Source organism: Thamnophis sirtalis, unplaced genomic scaffold (assembly GCF_051295495.1).
Source record: "Thamnophis sirtalis isolate CommonGarterSnake01/CBP01778 unplaced genomic scaffold, rThaSir2_p1.2 scaffold_12, whole genome shotgun sequence".
Classification (NCBI taxonomy): domain Eukaryota; kingdom Metazoa; phylum Chordata; class Lepidosauria; order Squamata; family Natricidae; genus Thamnophis; species Thamnophis sirtalis.
This window is the reverse complement of record NW_028261392.1, coordinates 24,876,120-24,898,177: the sequence shown is the minus strand read 5'-3', so window position 1 is coordinate 24,898,177 and position 22,058 is coordinate 24,876,120. Positions and strand designations below refer to the sequence as shown.

General features: G+C 37.0%; 1 protein-coding gene across 3 annotated transcripts in view; it reads left to right on the top strand.

Moving 5' to 3' along the window:
• PCCA (propionyl-CoA carboxylase subunit alpha) overlaps positions 1–22,058 on the top strand; it is a 264,528-nt gene that overhangs the window by 97,473 nt on the left and 144,997 nt on the right. For all 3 annotated transcript variants that reach the window (XM_087726871.1, XM_087726870.1, XM_087726872.1), the window contains 4 exons: positions 3,022–3,100; positions 13,804–13,906; positions 15,419–15,513; positions 18,651–18,801. In XM_087726871.1, the coding sequence (XP_087582997.1) occupies positions 3,022–3,100; positions 13,804–13,906; positions 15,419–15,513; positions 18,651–18,801 (428 nt within the window). The remainder of the gene's footprint in view (positions 1–3,021; positions 3,101–13,803; positions 13,907–15,418; positions 15,514–18,650; positions 18,802–22,058) is intronic.

Here is a 22,058-nt window from a genome sequence, read left to right as displayed (position 1 = left end):
TAATCAGTAGAATGGCTTACCTTCAGAAGTTGTGGGTGCTCGATCATTGGATAATCATTTGTTTGAAATGGTATAAGTTCCCCTGCTTGAGCAGGAGGTTGCATTAGAAGACCTCCAAGGTCTCTTCCAGCAATTCTGATTCTGATTCTGTCCCTATCCCTATCCCTATCCCTTTTCCCCTTCCCCAAACTAAGAAATGCAGAACTTAAGAAGTCTTATGGTTGTTATGAAACATAAGACATAGTTGACTAACTTTGTGACCTTGCACATGAGGAATGTTTTAATGAGAAATTTTCTTCTAAAACAAAGCTAAATTTCTAGGTACAAAAAGCAGTTTGGGGGAAAATGGAAATAGGCGAACAGGGAAGACTACAATCACAATTGTGTACAGAATTTCAAATAAAATCAATATTATTATTATCACCTTGAATAAGCTGGACCTTTTGCTTTGATATTTTTAGGCAGGTTCTCTTTCTCCTTCTGTTTCTCTGAGGTTTCTTCCCCCCCAGTTTTCCAAAATACAGAGCATAAATGAAAGGCAGACTCCGTGGGGAGATTAATTGACTCTTTGTCCAATGAAGGATAGTGGTCCATCTCTAGGTCTATTCAGCATATCAAATTATTTAGAGCAGCGTTCCCCAACTTTTCTGGCTTTGCACACCGGCAAGGGGCAGGGGAGGCAGGATGGTTCTGCAGAAATGGTGGGTGAGCGTGCGCATACAGCTCCATTTGCACAATGGAGCTGCACACGCGCTCATCCACTGCTTCCACAGCCCAGTTCTGATTGGGATGCAGCTCTGTACTAGGCTATGGCCCGGCAGTTGGGGATCCTTGATTTAGAGTTTGTCCACCTTCCTAATGTCCCTTTTCAGAATAGGAAATGTACAGGCTTCTTTTTGCCAGTTTTATTTAAATGAGTTATTAATTCGAGGTGGAGTGGGGGATGTTAGTATAATATTGCCAATGATAAGAGTTTAATGTGAGTTGTATTGATAAGTAAACGGACTGAGTAAAGAAGTAACACCAAAGTTTGGTGCTTTTTCATTTATTTCATAAAAATAACAATCCAGCATGAAGTGTGCACCTGCAAAAAAGTGATTCATCTCTAGTCAATTCAATTTTCTACCCAATACACATATGACAAATTTTGAAGTTTTTCATTCAAAGATTGTAGAGAATGCACCATATCCCAATCTGATAGGTATTCATTGAGTCTAAATTGATTAATACAATCTGGAGAGATTTCTTACATTTCTAGGGCTCCATTGAGACATGTTTCCCAGTCTTGGTAGGGAGAAAGTACTGCATGAAATTGTCCAGGAAGTCAGAAATAACCTCAGTATAATTTGGAATGTCCAAGTTAAATTCTAGATCTAAACCTCATAAAAATAAACAATTCATGCTAAAAATACTCAGATAATGCAGAAACAATTTACTATGTAGGAGTGGCAAAAAATTATATACAACAATGTTTATGTAAGAATCATTTTTTGACATGAAAATTCAGTTGACATAGAGCAAGATGAAAATGTTAAGCTTAATAATCAAATCAGATAAAATCTGTATTCAAAATTATGTACTGCTGTCATATTTTAAACTGACTAACTTTGTGCCAACAATTTAATTAATTGGAAATAAAATTAGCCAAAAAAAAAAAAAGAGAGCATTTCTTAACTCTTCATCTAATGATATTTAAGCAATGATAATCAATACAGGTAAAAATAAAAGAACCCTGGGAGTTTCCATCACTCTCATAATATATATTGGTTATAATCTTATCATGTTGTTTCATACAGCCAATTATGTTTGGTTTGGTTTGGTTTATTGGATTTATATGCCGCCCTTCTCCCAAGGACTCAGGGTGGTGTACAACATTAAAAAAACATAAAAAAACTTTAATACATAATATTCCTTGTGAGGTGAAGTGCTTGCCATCTCCTTTTCTTTCAATTCCTTTTTAAGAACGCACATTCAGAAAAATTATATTTAATAAAATAAGATCAGATGGTATGAAAACTTAAAAGTCATTGTGGTAGCCATCACCTACATAAGTAAAGAGAAGAGAGTATGTTAGCTGAATGAAATACAAGACAGGTAGTCCTTAACTTATGACACAATTTGGAGCAGAGTTTTCATTGCTAAGCAAAGTGATTGTTAAGTAAGTCACACCTGATTTTATGACCTTTTCTGCCACAGTTGTTAAATGTATCACTACAGTTGTTAATTGAGTCACATGATCATTAAGCGAATCTGGCTTCCCCCATTGACTGTCGTTGTTGGAAGCTGGCTGGGAGGGGTAGAAATGGTGACCATGTGATTTCAGGGTTCTTCAACCATTGTAAAAAGAAGGCGGCTGCCAAGTGCCTGAATTTTGATCATGTTACCATGGGGATTCTGTGATGGTCATGAGATTGAGTGCCAGTTATAAGTCTTTTTTTTGGCACTATTGCAACTTTGAATAGTTGTTAAATGAATGGTTGTGACTTGAGGACTCCATATACACCAAGTTTACTTTACAACTGAAGATTTCTTTATTGATATATTATCCAAATATTGGTTGTTTTTCACAATTTTGTTTAAAATGTAAAAACCTTCAGAATGGTCTGACTGCTTCATATTTAACATCTGATGCTTTGATTGGACTAATGAAATGATGCCATTAATTTAACGCACTGTTTTTTTCTGTAGGTCTTCATATCATGTTAAGTTGAAATTCCAATTTCTTTTTAAAAAAATGCTTTTGCTTGTTTGAGGATTTTTGATGAAAAAACAGGGCTTTAGATATTTATTAAAATGCTGTGTTTTATTGGTTGTTGGCTAATTCAATCTGATAAACTTAAATTCAGGCGATTGCTGTCATTAAAACAACACTACTGTACAGATAACTCAGTTTAAATTCCTCTTCCCAGCAGAAAGCTTTTTAATAAGCTTGTTATTGACCTTGTCATTGAACATGTGGTCAGTTGTCATAAATGTATGATCAAAATTTAAATTTCTGTCTTAATTGTTCCCTGCTGCTAGGCTACCCTGTGATGATCAAGGCTTCGGCAGGTGGTGGTGGAAAAGGCATGAGAGTTGCATGGAATGATGAAGAAGCCAGGTGAAGTGCTGTCCAGAAATCAGTTTTGATGACTACATCTGTTTTCAATGCAACTATGCCATTCTTTCTTTTTAAAGCTCTCATAAACTATGATAAACTAGCAGTTAAGCAGCAAATGAACAAGTTTTTGCTCTTATTCCCTAGGCAGTCTGTTTCAGGTAGTTCTCAATTGATGATCATTCATTTAATGATTCTTCAAAATTATGCCAATGCTGAAAAAAGTTGCTTATGACCAGTCACTAATATCATGTGATCAAAATTTGGGTACATGGCAGTTGGCCACGTACATACAACTGTTGCAGCATTGTGGAGTCACGTGATTACAATGTATGATATTCTCAGGGGGTTTTCAGCAAGTAAAGTAAATGGAGAAAGTCTGATTCACTTAATAACCATATGACTTGATTAATAACTGCAGCAAAAAAGCTCATAAACTTGGGTGCAACCCATTTAACAAGCCCCATCATTTAGCGATGTAAGACCATTTGTTGTCTGTGGTGCTTCATTCTAAGGAGGATGAATTAGGAGTTCCATTTTAAGAGCCAAGGTGGCGCAGTGGTTAAATGCAGCAGTGCAGGCTACTGCTAGATCAGCAGGTCAGCGGTTCAAATCTCACCGGCTCAGGGTTGACTCAGCCTTCCATCCTTCCGAGGTGGGTAAAATGAGGACCCAGATTGTTGGGGGCAATATGCTGACTCTCTGTAAACCGCTTAGAGAGGCCTGAAAGGCCTATGAAGCGGTATATAAGTCTACTGCTATTTTCTCAATCAGTATGACAGTGGGCAAGCTGTTCCTGTAGAACAGCTAACGTGCTAACATGGGGGAAAATACCCTGGTTTACCTTAACACTTCCCTTATACAGGACTTTTGTATATATATGCTTATATATATATTTTTCTGTCCATATGATTCAACTATTATTCCATAATTTTATTCATACATTAGATACATTAATCCCATATTTTCCAGAAGCTTGGGAGCCTGAAGTAAGATGGCACAGCTTTTTAATGGCAGGACTGATGCCACAGAACAGCTCTTTGATTGAAATCAGGCTAGCTGCCTCATTGATTTTTGGGGGGAAATTTGAAAATGTAATGGTTGAATAAAGCTTTCCCCTGACTGTATACAGTATTTAATGCCATCCATTTTTTTGTTTTATTTTTACTCTTTTTTGGGGACAGTTTTTGTTGCTAATATTTGTTGTGCTCCTACCTTTATTTTAAATGTATTTCTGGTAAATTATTTCTATTTATAGTCTATGTAAGCTGTTGAGAGTCATTTTTGATTGCAGTGTGATAGAAAGGTGTTGAATATGTAAATAAACAAATCCTATAATGACATTAGCTGATTAATTGTTTACAATATTTGCTTTATTCACCAACACAATCCAATTAATTCTGCCAATAGAATATAACTGTTGACTTTCAAATATTTTCAGTGACTAAAACAGGATTTCACTTTTGGAGAGATGAGTTGATGGGGCTGGTATAGTGGAGAAATTCAATTTCTTTTACTACCGGTTCTGTGGGCATGGCTTGGTGGGCATGGCGTGGCTTTGTGGGCGTGGTGGGGGAGGATACTGCAAAATCTCCATTTCCACCCCACTCTGGGGCCAGCCAGAGGTGGCATTTTCCGGTTCTTTGAACGACTCAAAATTTCTGCTACCGGTTCTCCGAACTTCTCAAAATCTTCTCTACCGGTTCGCCAGAACCTGTCAGAATCTGATGGATTTCATCCCTGGGCTGGTAGGAAGTATGTGTTTGTATGTTGGAAGGACCCACAAATAGCTTCCTCACAACTTCATATCAGTTTGCATGTCAACTGAGGAGGGTGTTTAACCATGTTCTTTTTCAGAATCTTAGCAAGCCTGGTTGCTGTTTTCACCAATCTTCAATATCTTCAGTAATAATATTGCAAAGGTTTTTGGCTTTATCATCTTAATGATTGCTGATTACCTGAAATTAATAATAACAAGAAAACAGTTATTTTGCCAACACCAGGATTCTTCATCCAGAATATCCAATCAGTATTGTGTACATAACAACTTTATTCGTACCCACAAGCACACATAGTTAAATTAAGGCATCCGAAACAGAAAAGGGATTGTTCATCAACAGATTTTTGCAGTTGAAAAGAGTTGAACATGGAGATGGTTCACCAGATGATGGCCCTAATGGTTTTGATTGGAGTTTTAATTTTATTTTATAGTTTAGAAATGTAATTTATGAAGTTATCTTTAATTCGCTAGAAAAAATGCACATTAAAAACTTTAAAAAATGTAAATTATGGCTAACAGGCCACTAATTAGACATTTATGTTGATCTAAAAGATTTTTCATTTATACACATATTGGATATGAATGTTTCCCTAAGGTGTAGAAATCCCCAGGCAACATAGTCATTGTTTATTTCTGTTTTATTATCAAATAGCTTTTTTTGCTGGGTTTATAATGGTTTTTGCATTTGTATAGTTTCCTTTGTGGATCATATAGCATGGGAGAGGAGAGCAGGTTAGCATAGTATGAACAAAAGAAGAGACATCTTGGAATGTATATTTTATATGCCCTATAAATTTAATAACAATTCTTCACTTCCACATGTGCATGGATATACAGATGAAACTCAAAAAATTAGAATATCTTGCAAAAGTTCATTTATTTCAGTAATGCAACTTAAAAGGTGAAACTAATATATGAGATAGACACATTATATGCAAAGCAAGATAGTTCAAGCCGTGATTTATCATAATTGTGATGATTATGGCTTATGGTTCCACCACAAAACTGCGGTAGACTAAAGCGTGCTCGACGAAAGCGCGTACGTGATGTCATCACAGCGCAACGAAAACAGCACACTGTGATCGGTAAACTTAAAATTAACGCGTAAATCTAAACCTAACCCCCCCAAACCTAACCCTAAACCTAAACCTAACCCTAAGCCTAACCCTTAACCTAACCCTAAACCTAACCCTATACCTAACCCTTAACCTAACGCTAAACCTAACGCTAACCCTTAACCTAACCCTAAACCTAACCCTAACGCTTAACGTAACCCTAAACCTAACCCTAACCCTTAACCTAACCCTAACCCTAACCCTAACCCTAACCCTTACCTTTATGTGAATCGGCTTGCTTTAAAAGCGCTTTTTAAAGCGCCCTTTTTTCTCCGCGGTCGTATTTGTCGTGCTGCTGATGACGTCACGTACGCGCTTTAATCGGGCGCGCTTTAGTGGACCGCGGTTTTGTTTATAAAACAATTTTTATTTATTTCATTTTCATTTTCATTTTATACAATCACTTATATACTGTACGTAACAAGAAAAACAAAAAGAAAAAAAAAGAAAAGAAAAAACCCCAACATAACACTTCAATCCCCCATACACCCTCTCTTCTCCCCCTCCAACTTCCATTTCACCCCTCCAACATTCCCCTCTTCTACTTCCCTTCCCCCTCAGACATCTCCCCCTCCCTCCATCTCACCCTCCTTACATTCCCTCTCACTCCCTCTTTACTTCTCCCTCCTCTTTCCCTCTTCTCCTCGCTTTGGTGTATCCATCAGTTTGTTGTTTTTTTTAAAAAAATAAAAGAGAAAAAGAAAAAAAAAAGGAAAACGAGCCGCAGTATACAAGTGAATTCTTATTGTTCTAAGAATTGAAACTGTAATTCCACCCTCCACCCTCCCCCCTATAATCCCCCCTCCCTAACCCCCTTACGGCTTCGCAGGTCCCATACCCGGCATAATTCTTTAACAAGCATTTGAGTATAATAAGGCCAGCTAACTTTAAACTTAAAAAAAGAAAAGAAAAGAAAAGCCAAAAAAAAAAAAAAAAAAAAAAGGGAATAATAAAAAATAAAGAAGAAAAAAAAAAACCACACACACACCCAAAAAGAAAGGAGAAACAGAGAAGGGTCAATAAACCCACTATGTTAACACAGCTTCCCATTATCTGTAAATCTTAAACAATGTAATTCATTCCAAATTTCGATTATTTTACTACTTGCAGGGTTTCAAACTATATTAGAGCCAGGTAAGTTGATCAATTAGGATTCCCCAACTAAAAGTCTCATTGCTTTATCTATCTATTCAAACCGTTAATTTATCTCTTTTTTATCCGAATATCCAAACCTTTCTATAAAACCATTAAACTCAAGAACTTCTTTCATTTTTCATTTCCAACACCTCCCTTTCTATCCTTACCCACCTCCACATGTAAATTTTTTTTACCTTCCACCCTGCCTTTATCCATGTCCATATATATATTTTATCCGCGTCCATTGCTCCTCCCATATTTACTCCACTTTCCTGAAGACTCTCCGACCAGTCTTTCTTGACCTTATATTGAAATAGGAACTCAAACAAACATCTGCTTGCATTCTAGCCCCAAGTAGTCTAATTAAGCTTTCGCTACCCTTCCCTCTCTCACACGCCTCCCAACTCCGTTCGTCCCAGACCACAACTCAAAAAGATCGCAATCTCTGCTCTCCTCGCCTAGGAAAATAATTCATGCACAATTTGAGTTAGAGTTCAGACAAATCTTATATACAATATGTGTCCACAATCAGCAACGCTTCTTTCAGTCTCCATGTCTCATCATCAATATACCACTTTTCCATTTTATCCCAGACGGGAATCATAAAACTTTAAGAACATCGCTTAGTCTTTATTCTTTAGTCTTCTGCCCTTCCGGAAGAGGAAAGCAACATCCTCCGCCTTGTAGCCACGTGTCTCGCTGTTTGTCTTCTCCTTCTCCTTGTCTCTCTCCAGGTCCGGATGAATCAGGAAGTCCCGCCTTCAGGGTCTCGTAGTAAAATTCTCGGGCTTCACAGACAGAATTGATGCGGTGTTTTTGGTTGCCAAATGTAACTGTAATACCAGCTGGGACTTCCCATTTGTATGGAATCTGAGAATTTCTGAGTTCTTCGGTTAAGAAAGCATACTCTCTCCTTGTTCTTAATATTTGAGATAGTAATTCTTTGAAAACAATCAAGTCCTGTCCATCAATTCTCAACCTCTTTCCGTAAAGCCTCTGTATTATCTCATTTCTGGATTCCCTTGTGGTAAAGTATATAATTATGTCCCTCGGAAGCTGTCGCTGTTTTGCTACCCACGAATTCTGGCGGTAAATTCTTTGAATCTGCCAATCAAAGTTAAATCCCGGACTTCCCACCAAGCGGCTGAAAGCCTCAAAGAAAATCTGTTTCAAATTCTCCTGTTGGTTTTCACGCAGTCCTCTAACTCTTATAGCAAAGGCAGTCTTATTATAATTTATCATGACAAGTTGTCTTTGAGCAGTTTCAATTTCCTGTTGTAAGGTTTCAATTTTGGATATCAAATTAAGGTTAGTTTCTTCCAAAAGTTCCAATTTATCCTCCGTTTCAGCAATATAATCTGTCATGACTGTCATTACTCCGATCATATCCTCCTTTGCCTGAGCAATTTTAGCATCAAATTGATCACATAAATCCGATATCAATTGATTAATTTCCTGTCTGAAATCATTAAGCGTTTTGAGAAGAAATTCTTGTGTTAGCAAATCTCCCGTGGAGGGTGTAGGAGACAAGGGTAGCGGCTTCATAGCAGTTTTTGGAGATATGTTATTAGGGAAGCGCTTCTGTTTAGATTTGGGAGCCATTCCAGAGTAAAAATAAAAGACAAGCAATCAAGCGAGCCAAAAATCAAAGTCTCTGCTCCCCTCAGTTAATCTTTTAGCAATTAGTACGGAGAAGCCTTCAGGAAGGTAGGGCTGACTAAGTACGTCACATCAAACACAAAAGCTACGAGATCGCCATCTTGTGACGCAGCTAAAAAAGAAAGGGAGCCTTTTGCAAAGTTGAAGCTGGTATTTTGAATAGTAATGAAAGAAATTCCTCAGGAATGGTCCCCGCCCGGATTAACATTTAAATAGCTTAGCTTTGTCCTGGGGGGGGGGGGGGGGGCAATCTGCCTAGGGCTGCAAAAAAGGCAGCGCGGAAAACTGGCCGGAGTAAAGGCTCAGCTAATGTTGAACCTCTTCTCCATTCACAGCAAAAAAAAGCTATGAATTACAAAGAGATCCTAACGACTGACCCTCTCCCTGCCCCTTTCTGCCAGAAAGGGGAGATATCTATAGATCTTATAAGATATACGAACCAGAGTCCTGACAGGAGCTTCGTTGAGCTCCCGACGGCGGCAGGCTCCACCATCCGAAGCCTGTGGACCGCGGTTTTGACGGGTCACGATGGCTTATAGCTCATGAAAACCTCAAATCCACAATCTCAGAAAATTAGAATATTACATGCAATCAATAAAACAAGGATTGTATATAGAACAATATCGGACCTCTGAAAAGTATAAGCATGCATTAGTACTCAGTACTTGGTTTGGGCCCCTTTTGCAGTAATTACTGCCTCAGTGCAGTGTGGCATGGAAGCTATCAGCCTATGGCACTGCTGAGGTGTTATGGAAGACCAGGATGCTTCAATAGCGGCATTCAGCTCTTCTGTATTGTTTGGTCTCATGTCTCTCATCTTTCTCTTGACAATGCCCCATAGATTCTCTGGGGTTCAGGTCAGGCACGTTTGCTGGCCAATCAAGCACAGTAATCCCACGGTCATTGAATCAGGTTAGGGTTAGGGTTAGGGTTGCGTTGACCCTGGACTTAATGAAGCACAGTGGACCAACACCAGCAGATGACATGGCTCCCCAAATCAACACAGACTGTGGAAACTTCACACTGGACTTCAAGCATCTCGCAGTGTGTGCCTCTCCATTCTTCCTCCATACTCTGGGTCCTTGGTTTCCAAATGAGATGCAAAAGTTGCTCTCATCAAAAAAGAGGACTTTGGACCACTGAGCAACAGACCAGGTCTGTTTTTCTTTAGCCGAGGTAAGAAGCTTCTGACGTTTGTTGTTCAGGAGCAGCTTGACAAGAGGAATAAGATATTTGAAGCCCATGTCCAGGATCCGTCTGTGTGTGGTGGCTCTTGATGCACTGACTGCAGCCACAGTCCACTCCTTGTGAAAGTCCCCAACACTTTTGAATGGCCTTTTCCTGACAATCCTCTCCAGGCTGAGGTCATCCCTGCTCCTTGTGCACCTTTTTCTTCCACACTTTTCCCTTCCACATAACTTTCTATTAATGTGCTTTGATACAGCACTTTGGGAACATCCAACTTCTTTTGCAATTACCTTTTGAGACTTTCCCTCCTTATGGAGGGTGTCAATGATGTTTTTCTGCACAACTGTCAGGTCAGCAGTCTTTCCCATGATTGTGATTCCTACTGAACCAGACTGAGAGACCTTTTAAAGACTCAGGAACCCTTTGCAGGTGTTGTGGCTTAATTAGCTGATTAGAGTGGGACACCTTGAGCCTAGAATATTGCATCTTTTCACAATATTCTAATTTTCTGAGATTGTGGATTTGATATAGTGGAGAAATTCAATTGTAAGCCATAATCATCACAATTATGGCAAATCATGGCTTGAACTATCTTGCTTTGCATGTAATGAGTCTATCTCATATATTAGCTTCACCTTTTAAGTTGTATTACTGAAATAAATGAACTTTTGCATGAAATTCTAATTTTTCGAGTTTCACCTGTATATGGGTAAATTAAATGTTTGTATTATATATACTTCATTTGCTGCAGTTATGATTTTTATCATTGAGGTTTTTAAGTGATTGAATAGGACTTTTAAAATATACATTTAAATTAATTTTATTCAAAGAGGATTTCAGAAAGATTTAAGGAACTATAGAAGCATAAAAGGAATAGAAAAAAATATTATGAAAATGTAAAGAAAAAGTGAAAAATAAGTTTATAATAAGAAGAGAGACAAATGTCTAAACATACTAATTACCATCTACACCCTTCCATATTGCATATTATAGTTGCCTTCTTCCCACAAACAAATATTTTAATTAAGAAACCCCCAAATTAGCAGTTTATTTTTTATCTATTTTCAACAAAAAGTCTTTAAAGGGTTTCCAGTCTTTTTAAAAAGTGGTTGTATTCTCCTTAATCAAACAAATCAGTTTAGCCATTTCTGCAGACTCAGCCATCTTCATAATCATTTTCTTTCTTATTGATGTTTCTGTAGACTTCTATTTCTGGGCATATAATAGCCTCCCTGCAGTTATCATATTAAAACCAATTGTCCATGAGCCTTTTCTAGTTGAGTGTTTGTAAGTTCCAATAAGAAAAGTTCCAGTTTCGATTGTTTACGCAGGTGCTCTCTGGATGCTTGTTACTAGCTGAAAAGAAGTGAAAACAAAGATTTGTTTTTAAACTAGAGTGGCAGTGTTTATTAATTGCAAGTATGACACGACTTCAAAAAGAAACCATAACATTACAACAGATTATGTCAGGAATTCAAAAATTATTAGAAACAACAGAGAGAATTGAGAGGAGATTGGAAAATATAGAAAATATAAACTTTAATGTGGCAAAACCTGATGGAAAAATGGAAGATTCTCAGCAAATAGAAGATATTCAGCAAATGGAAAAAGTGGAGGCTGGAGTCCTAAAAACCCAGGAGAAAAATGAACAAAGAGGCAAGATAACCATGGATACTGAAAGTGAACTGAGTGTGGTTGGATATGGAAAGAGTGGAACAAGGAAAGGGAAGATAGATGGAAAGGTGCTTTGCTACAGATTTCATGGTATAGAAGAAGGAAAAAGAGAAGAATGGATGGACTTAAGGAGAGAAACTTTGACCAAAACACTATTGATATCCAAAGATAAACTGATTAAGGAAGTTGATGGAGGGTTTCGAGATTTTACAAGATATGTAATAAGCAACAAGTTGCGAAGAGAAGTCCAAATAAATTTGATTAAGGAAATAACCAGAAGATCAATTCCACAAATGGCAAAAGAAATAGGACTACACTATTACTGGAAAGACACAGGTTGAGATATGAAAACTAATAATAAAATACTAGTTAAATTTAGTTAAAATTAGAGCATTATGTTAAAAATGTAGTGATAATGAGGTAAATAATTGATAATGATAACAATGTATACATATGTATTGGTTTGATAAGAAGAAGTTTGGTATAAATTTTTAAATGGTGAAAAAAGGGGAAAAAGTAAATTAAACATAGTCAGACTAAATGACTGATAATGATAATAATGTAATAATTTGTATTGACATGATAAAAGGGAAAATTGGATATAAATTGTAAACAATGATTAAGTTAAACAGTCAAACTATCGTTAAACAAATGACTGATAATGATAATAATGTAATAATTTGTATTGATAGAATAAAAGGGAAATTGGATATAAATTGTAAACAATGATTAAGAAAAGAAGTTTAAATTTTTTGTTATTAAACATAATTATTATTTTTTATTTTTTTGAATGTGTTATAAAGGTATAATGTGATTGGATGATATTGAAAATAGATAAGGGAATGGCACTATGTGGCTTTGTTTTAAATTTTCGAATGTTTGTTATAAAGGGACGTTAAAACAACTATAGTCATATGAAGGATGAGGTGTGATGATAGCATACCTCATCCTTCATATGACTATAGTTGTTTTAATATTGTTTTAACAATATTGATGATACATATATATATATATAAATATGTGATATAAAATAGATAATTTGATATGAATCAGAGGTGATGATGATGGAAGGGATGCACGAAAACTCTGTAACCAATTGACACACTTTCTACAATTTTGTAATGGAACATGATTTTGTTTGTTTTTATTTAAAAAATAAAAAAATTTGGAAAAAAGAAAAGAAAAGTTCCAGTTTCATCTGAATGTTAATTTTTAAAATTCTCTGCATCACTATATGTATCAATATATATTTATATATATATATTTATATATATTCTTTCATTGTTGTGAGAAATTTAAGAAATTATTGCTATTATTTATTGATTTTATTAATCAGATTATATAGCTGCCCATCGCACCAAAAGTGACTCTGGGTGGCACATAATAAATGGATAAAAACCCCAAATGTAAAAATGACACATAAAAATGTAAAAATCTACCTTAGGAAATAAATAGCATCAAAAAACACCACAAATATATAAACTCCTGGGTGATAAGAGGATAATACTCCTTTATTGTGCAAATGTAGGTCTGCAGTTTTGAGTATTCCAATGTGACATTTACAGTATATATTGAATTAACGATGATGTCTGTAGAAGATTGGCAAGATGCAGAGTTGCAATGCAAAAGCTATACCCTTTGAATATGTGTATGACAGCAACACACACGCAAAAGGGATGGGGCTTCTAGCGTAACAATCTGTCTGCCATCTTATTGGTTTTAATGCTCCCATTCTGCAGATGACTTCATTATAATTTCACCTGAACATTATTGGTAAAGTGATTTGCTGTTGCCTTTTTCAGAATGTTTTTGACTTCTTAGTTTAGCCTGTCAATTTTCCTTGCAATTTCTTGTTCAGGTACTGACAGGGCCACCACTGCCTAGTTTCTTTCAGAATCAGTCAAGGATGAGTAGGTGGTACCACCTGCAGTGTTTTTTAAGATTTAACATGCTATAACTGGCTTCCTTTTGTAATACTTATGAATCATGGCATTTATGCTTATAAAATGAAAATGTACCCATTATTGTACTTTCAGCAGTTGAGGCCTTTTAAGCCAAAGCTATTTCTACATGCAGGGATTCTTAGTCTTTTATTAAGCAGAAATAATATATTGTCCATATTTCTAAATGGATTTTTTTCCTTTATTATAAAGGGAAGGTTTCAGGTTTTCATCTCAAGAAGCTGCTTCAAGTTTTGGTGATGATCGGTTATTAATAGAAAAATTTATTGATAATCCTCGCCACATAGAAATTCAGGTTTGTGTTCTTCTCTTTCGACTTTCAGTGTGGAGTTGTTATATAGGTTTTGCTGAGTTATTACCTCCCCCATTGTATTGTCCTTTGTTATTAAATTAGTAAGAATGATTTTTCATGCTAAAAATAGATGAAGAACTTTAACCTGTGAATATTGTATGTAAAAGATGCTGAAGTGAAAGCCACTCGGTAACTTAATATAACACTTTGTATTAAAGAACATCGAGATTAAAAAAAAACCAGTTTAACATCATTTATTCTGGCAAAATAGTCCCATTATTGTTCCTTTTTGTCCTAATGTTGTAATGTTACAAACTATCTAAAACTACCTAGAAATGAAAGAGTCTGCATGCCTAAAAACATTTAGATCAATGTTTTCCTTAATAGGAGCTGCTTCTGTAGTGTGTAAACTACTTTTCAAGTACAAATTTTAAAAGCTTTTTCTTTTGGTGGAGGTTGCCTTGATTACCAGTTTTTCACCAATATCACAAGAAAAGGATAGCCAACCATTTTGGTTATAGGTTTATAGGTTTATTTCATTTATATGCCGCCCTATTCCCGGAGGGACTCAGGGCGGCTAACAAACCCAGGGGAGGGGGGTAATACAGACAAGGCAAAAACAGGATACAGAGAAAATTTAAAAACAATCAACAGTCACACAATTCGAGCGGGGAAGGGAACTCATCAACCCCAGGCCTGCCGAAACAGCCAGGTTTTAACGGCTTTACGGAAAGCCTGAAGGGAGGTGAGGGTCCGGATCTCCGCGGGGAGATTGTTCCAAAGGGCCGGTTGCAGGAAAAGGATAAGTAATCCATAATAGAACAATCCCTTTTAAATCAGTGTTGTAAGTTGAGGATAGAGTTTCATTCTCTGAGCTTGTGGTTTTTTGTTTTTTTTTACAAACGTTTCTTTACCAGGCTAGGTAACCTCTTCAGTGGAATTTAAGGGATGTCAGTGTCAGTGTCCTTATAAGGCCATCATGCAGTCCAGTAGGTCTTGTGAGTAGTGAAGTGTAATAAGGGCCCCAAAATAGTCTGAAAGATTTCAAACTTTTCAGGCTTTTCATCAGTCAGGATGGTAAAAAAAAACGTGTGTGTGTGATATCGTCACACATGTACAAAAGAGCCACATATTTCATCATGATGTTGTAGTGTTCATTGGTCATTTATTCCCCACTCTTCTCTGGATGGCCAAGCCTAGTGATCTACCACAGTGAATCTGACTCAGCAAGAGGCTGGCGCCTATTCAGACTTTTTTTTGGGTTGAACAAATCAACCTTCTTCTAGCATATTTCCTACTTTTTACAGTATTCCTTTCACAGAGAAAAAATCTAAACCGAATAGAAGTCTAATATTTATTCTTTTCCTTATCTGCATAGAACATGAACAGATAGATTATTAATTCAAATAGATGCACCATAGTACATTGATGAAATATTTTCACTGAAACTAGTAATTACTTGAAGTAGAGAATGAATGTAATTTTTTTAAATAATTAACCCTGAGTTTTTATTAGATATTGGCTGACAAACATGACAATGCATTATGGCTGAATGAAAGGGAATGTTCAATTCAGAGAAGAAACCAGAAAGTTATTGAAGAGGCACCAAGGTGAGTGCAACGTACTCTTCAATGAGCATAAAGAAAATTTAATAAAACGCTAAAACAGAATTATATAACTTAATGTTAATAAAAACTAAGGCTCATTGAACTAGTTGCTAAACTGAAGTCCTTTCATGAGCTTGAATTTTTTTAAAAGAAGAGTAAACTACTATATTTTAATGGTTGCAATATTATTTAGTGATAACGCTTTGTTGCCTGAAAATCTTTTGATGAGAGAGAGATTTCTTTATTGTTTCTGATTCCCTGAAAATAAAAATATTATATTTTAGCTCTTCAAATGCTAGAGTACTTTTAACAATAAATAGTAGCAGATAAATTTCCAAAAATATAATACAACCTTACATGATTTTTCCATAGTGTTATATATTAGCTGTGTTTCCTAAAGGCTTCACTGCTGAGAGGAATAAAACCTTAGTGCCTTATTAAATCTCCCCATTGATTTGCAATCTGGCACGGTAATGAACTGAAAAGTCAAAGAAATTCCTGGTTTTTACATACATTTCATAGTTCATACACTATATTCTCTTTCGGTCCAGACCATCATGTTTGCTTCCACTCAGCTATAGACTGCTTCCTTCCAAACGGATTTCTTTCAGAAATGGAAAGAAGTCATGATTCAGAGAACTGCTGATGCATGATAGAATTGCCCTTGTGTGTATGCTCATAAAAGTTTCTCTGGATGTAGGCGTTACATACTAATGAAGAAGGAGGTAAATTTGTCATAAATCCATTCTCTGTGTGTTTATTACACTCACATTAAACTCTGTGTTCACTAAGACGGGTCCCCACCCCCGGGCTGCAGCCCACTACTGGTCCATGGTCCATTTGAAACTGGTCCATGTGAGTGGCTGGGCAGTGCATGCCCGTGCACAGCTTGTGGCAGTAGTGGGCTGGTTTCTCTCTTCCCCCGTTGGGCTGCCAAGGCATAAAGGTTGGGGACCGCTGCACCAAGATATGATATGATTTGTTCTACTTCTTTGAGGTAAAAGTTGAATATGCAACAGTGATGTTTTAGGAAAACAAGAGTGCTGTGAATGTTGCAGATCCTTTTGAAATAATACTCCTTTTATTTATCCAACTGTTATGTCCCTTCTTTGTTTTTCCTTCCTTCCCTAGTGTATTTTATTTTCTTAGTTGATGAGCAGGCACACTGACTTTATTTATCTTTATTCCTGTATGTTGCCTGGCTCCTTTATAGAAACTTAATAAACACAGATTTTAAAACCATTTTGAACACAGGAAATACCTTCTGTTGCAGTTTATTCTTTGATTCTCTTGCTGTTCAGATAATTATTTTTCTTTGATTTACCACGCTAATATAAGAAACACAGTAACATACTTGTTGGTCCTTGCATTGAATAGGGGTAAATGAGAATAGCTACAATTATGAGATTACACTTTTTAAATGGAAAAAAATTCTGCACATCTGATCTGCTTCATGTGTCTTACACATTGTTTTGTAGAAAAATGTGAACGTTTGTAAAGGTAGATAAAAACTTTGAGTGTTTTGAAGTACTATCAGAATACAATGAAAAGACATTGCCAGGGTATATATTTTTCTGAGTTGATATGCCTTTGGCCTCTGGAAGATGATATATTTAGTGTCCTGTAGTGAGGAGACTTGCAGGCTGGGGAGCAGTCTTGAGAGTGAATCCCAAGAGGGCTTCACAACTGTGCTCTAAGGCAGAGGAACAGCTGTGCTCAGGGTGGAACCTGGAGGAACCATGCTGTGTAAACAGATGAATCAAAGTAAGAAAAATAGAAAATTAAAACTTTCAGTTTTGGAGTAAAGTTGAGACAATAATTTAAAATGCAAGCTGTTACTGTCACTGGATGTCAAATACCGTGTTGTAGGCTAAAGTTGAAATGGCAATTCAGTTTGAAGCTTTGGGATTTCATTTCAGATTTCTCTCTGAAACATTCTATAATGCATTACTCATTTGTAAGTACAAAAAGCAAGTAGACTGTAAACGTCTACATAAAATATTGCAAATCGAACTTATTGCATACTTTTATTTACTAAGTCATAAACATAGTACTGTTTTTAAATTCACTAACATCATTTTTAAAATTCTTAGAATGTAAATCATAGTTGTGCCTCATATTTTCTTCTAAATTTATTGTAGTGATTTAGTAAAAGTAGTGAAAGAAAGTTTCGTTGATTTGTCTATCTGGTGCAATAATACTATTGTAAGATTCTTAAAGGAACCGCTGCAGGCCTGACAACTATAGTGTTTGCATTTTAAAGGACTAAAACATTATTTAAGTATAACCAATCCTATTACTAAGCCTGGCACGTAACAGGCATAACTTGTACGCAGCGTGCAGCCTTTCTAGCAATTAAAAGATCAAAAGACAAGAGTTGAAATAATTTCAAATAAAGCCACATTTTGATTGTTTAGCATACAGGTATGTGAATATAGGATTCAGTTCTTTATTTCAACCATTTGTTTCTTTGCTTCAATTTTCTTGGACTTGTTCACTTTGGAAACATCGAATTTTAATCAGAGGCTGCTGGAAACAATTCTATAACTAATCTGTTGATTTTCTTGGCCTCATTTCCAGCCTCTCCCAGAATTCTGCCTGTAGTTTTTAAAATGAGTAAACCTCCTTTCTTTCTGTAAAAAGAAAAAAAAATGGGTGGGGGTATCTGCTGTTGTGTATGTGAAGAAAGCATCTGTCCCTTGGGGGAATGTATACTGTGTAGTCAGCAAATAGTCTATAGCAGTGGTCCCCAACCTTTCTGACTTGGCGGCCTGGTGGAGGGAAGGGAGAGGGGATAGTTCCCTGTGAGAGGCATGCAGGGACGTGAAGACATGTGCAGCTCCATTTGTGTGAGCGGCTGGTGCATGTGCCTCCCTTCGTGCAAATGGAGCTTTATGCACAAGCACAAGACAGCCACAGCTCACCTGAGGAGAGCTTCGTGCATGCACAGCCCAGTTCCAAACAGGTTGTAGCCTGGGAGTTGAGAACCCCTGGTCTATAGAACTGTGAATGTATGTTAAGCAGCATAATTATTATTTTAGCTTTTTCTTTTATATTTCAGTTTCTAAAAGGCATAAAATAGTCAAATGTATTTTTACAGAATTCTTTTTAACCTCCCCCCCCCCTTTTAAAATACATAGCACCTTCTTGGATCCTGGAACTCGTAAAGCTATGGGAGAACAGGCTGTAGCTCTTGCCAGAGCTGTAAAATACTCATCAGCGGGAACAGTGGAATTCCTTGTGGATTCAAAAAAAAATTTCTATTTTTTGGAAATGAATACCAGACTGCAGGTACGTGGAATAAAAAAGATGGAGGAGAGGGGAATGTATTTACGATTCCAGTGGGGTTAAAAATGATTTTGTAATGCTAAAAAAATGTGTTACTGTATTTTAGTTTGTTCCTTCAAATCTAGTGCAAAAAAACACCCAACCATTAAGAAAATACTTTATTCAAGGTAGATTTCCTCTTCTAAATATATATTTATGATAGAAATCTGTTAAAAAAATATTTTTAGTTAATTTTTAAATCTTGGTAGTAGAAAAAAGTAATGGCTAGATAGCTCTGTTTCAGTCCACATGGATTTTTATGTGAAACATGTGTTCTCTCTCATATTTATTGAAACACTAGACAGTAGATAGTTTCTGTTCTGCCAATAACTTTGGAAGGGAGTTACCATGACTTTAGAAACATCCTAAACACCTTGTTGCATTAAGTTGAGACATATAAATGTGCAGTTAAGTTGATAGACCTCTGTTCACAATAATTCTTATTATCAAAACTCTTTTTCAAGTTTGCTTTTACTTGGAGCCCCCTCCCCTCAATTAAATATTCTGAATGGTGTGTTGTAATAATGTGCGGTGACGATGCTTGTGTTCATTAACTTCAGTGGTGGGATTCAATTTTTTTACTACCGGTTCTATGGGTGTGGCTTGGTAGGCATGGCACCGCTTAGTGGGTGTGGCTTAGTGGGTGTGGCAGGGGAAGAATACTGTAAAATCTCCAATCCCTCCCGATCAGCTGGGACTCGGGAGGCAGAGAATAGATGGGGGCTGGGGCCAATCAGAGGTGGTATTTACTAGTTCTCCGAACTGCTCAAAATTTCTGCTACGGACCAGAACTGATCAGAACCTGCTGAATACAACCTGTGATTAACTTCCTTCTTTCTTACTTTGCTAGTGAAGGGGTTGTTCTAACAGTTCTGTTTCTATTAATTAGAAGTTCATAGTTGATTGGAATAGTACAGGTAGTTCTCAATTTATGAAAACAATTTGGACTGAAATTTTTGTTGTTATGCAATGAGGTTGTAAGGGCAATCCCTGAAGTTCCAATTCCGTTTGTAAACTGAATTCTATGGTGATTAGGCAAGGCAATTTCCTTCCGGCTTTCCACAATCAAAGTCAATGGGAATCATGGCAGGAAGTTGTAAGATATGTAAGTGGCTGATGTGGTACAAGCTCAGAGGGACTGGCATGATGGTGTGTTCCGGGAGGTACAGCCCGGTACAGCCGTACTGGTAGTAGCCAGAAGCAGCAGCTACCGTACTGGTACGATGACTTGTTTGGCCCACCTGCCCACCCACGTTCTCTGTTTTTGAAGCAACTGGGCCAATTGCGTTTGCGCACACAGCGTACGGCACCTGCGCAACCTCCGCCGAGCAGCTGGGTGTCGCAGGGCAGTGGCTTGTGCATGCATGCGCACCATGTGTGCCCAATGAGGATGCCTGGCCCCATGTGCAGCGTACCAGTTGCGACAGGAGCCGGAATCCACCACTGGACTGGAGGAGAGGTCATGAATGGGAGACCCTTACTCCAAGACTTGCAAATTTTCCTACCAGCTTCCCCATTAACTTTCTGGGGAAGCCAGCAGGGAAGGTCACAAATGATAATTATATGATCATGGGGTATTACAACTAGCTGTAATTCCAAGCCAATTGTTAAGCACCCAGATTGTGATCATATGATCGTGGAGGTGCTGGGATGGCCGGACACAAAGGATTGGTTGTATTTGTTCAGCAATTAAGATAACTCAAATGGTCACTGAGTGAAAAGTTGTAGAATGAGGACTGCCTGTAAGCAGTGGTTTACTGTAGGGTAATGTTATTGAATTTTATAATATTTTTGCTTGTATTGTGAAAGAAGAGTGTTGGAAAGACGAACAGTTTGATGCTTACTGGTATTTATTTTGCAATGGCAAGGGTTTGTTGCTTTATTTGCTATTTTGAGCTTAGTGTCTTTTTCACTATTTCATTGTGATCACTGAGGAACAATGGAAGCAAAAGCCTTTCCAGATGGAGAAACCACTATAGTTGGAAAGAAAGATTATTTAAATGTTGTTTAGACAATTTGAGAAGATTTGTTCTTTCCAACTTTATCAGAAATATACTAACCTTTAATTAGAATGTTTGTCAAGTACATTTCTCTAATTTTTCTGTCTTGGTTGCATATTGTCTCTAATTAGTGTTTCAGTTTGAAGTTGGTGAGTAGCAATCTTACTGGCCTCAACACCAGTTTTCCCAGTTGATTTGTCACTTTTCTCCAGCCTTCAAGTTTGATAGCAGTTAGCAGACCTATATCTAGTCGTTCTTTTTGTTTTCTTTCACAAAGAATCAAATTTTAAATTGACCCCCCATTTAACTCTACAATTATAACATTGCAGATGTGTTTTTGCTGACAGTCACTTTGAATGGGGTTCTCTCCTCCTCCCACTAGTATCTAAGTTTGTTGTTTTCCTTTTTTTTTTTTTTTGCATTCTGCCTTAACTATGTTATTAGTGGCCGCCTTATAGATGGCTCTCCTTTTTAATCTCCTGTGCAGGAACCCTCTTTTAAAACTAGTTATAATTTTTTTAAAAAAATATTTATTTAAGAGCAAGTTCAACTTATAACTAAAACATGTTGTGTTTCTTTCTTGCTTTTTAATTTAGTTCATTTAACTGATCACCCATTTTTTTCTTACTGGGGAATATTATTTTAATGTTGTGCTGATGCTAGAAAACATCCGATAACAATTCAAATACTGACTTACTATTTATGCACTATTGAATATGTTTCCATTTAGCAGATTTACACACTCCTATTTTTTCTTGCAGGGATGCGGTGGCTCAGTGACTAATATGCTAAGCTTGTTGATCATAAAGGTTGGCAGTTCGGCGGTTCGAATCCCTAGCGCCACATAACAGAGTGAGCTCCTGTTACTTGTCCCAGCTTCTGCCAGCGTAGCAGTTCAAAAGCATATAAAAATGCAAGTAGAAAAATAGGGACTGCTTTGGTCGGAAAGTAACAGCGTTCCGTGCGCCTTCAGTGTTTAGTCATGCTGGCCACATGACCACGGAGACGTCTTCGGACAGTGCTGGCTCTTCGGCTTTGAGATGGAGATGAGCACCGCCCACTAGAGTCAGGAATGACTAGCACATATGTGCGAGGGGAACCTTACCTTTACTTTATTTTTTCTTGCAACATGTCTGGAAGGAATGATAACAGTAAGCTCATTTAAATATCAATAACCTTGCCTCATAGTCTCCCTAAATAAAACAATTACTTGCAATCTTC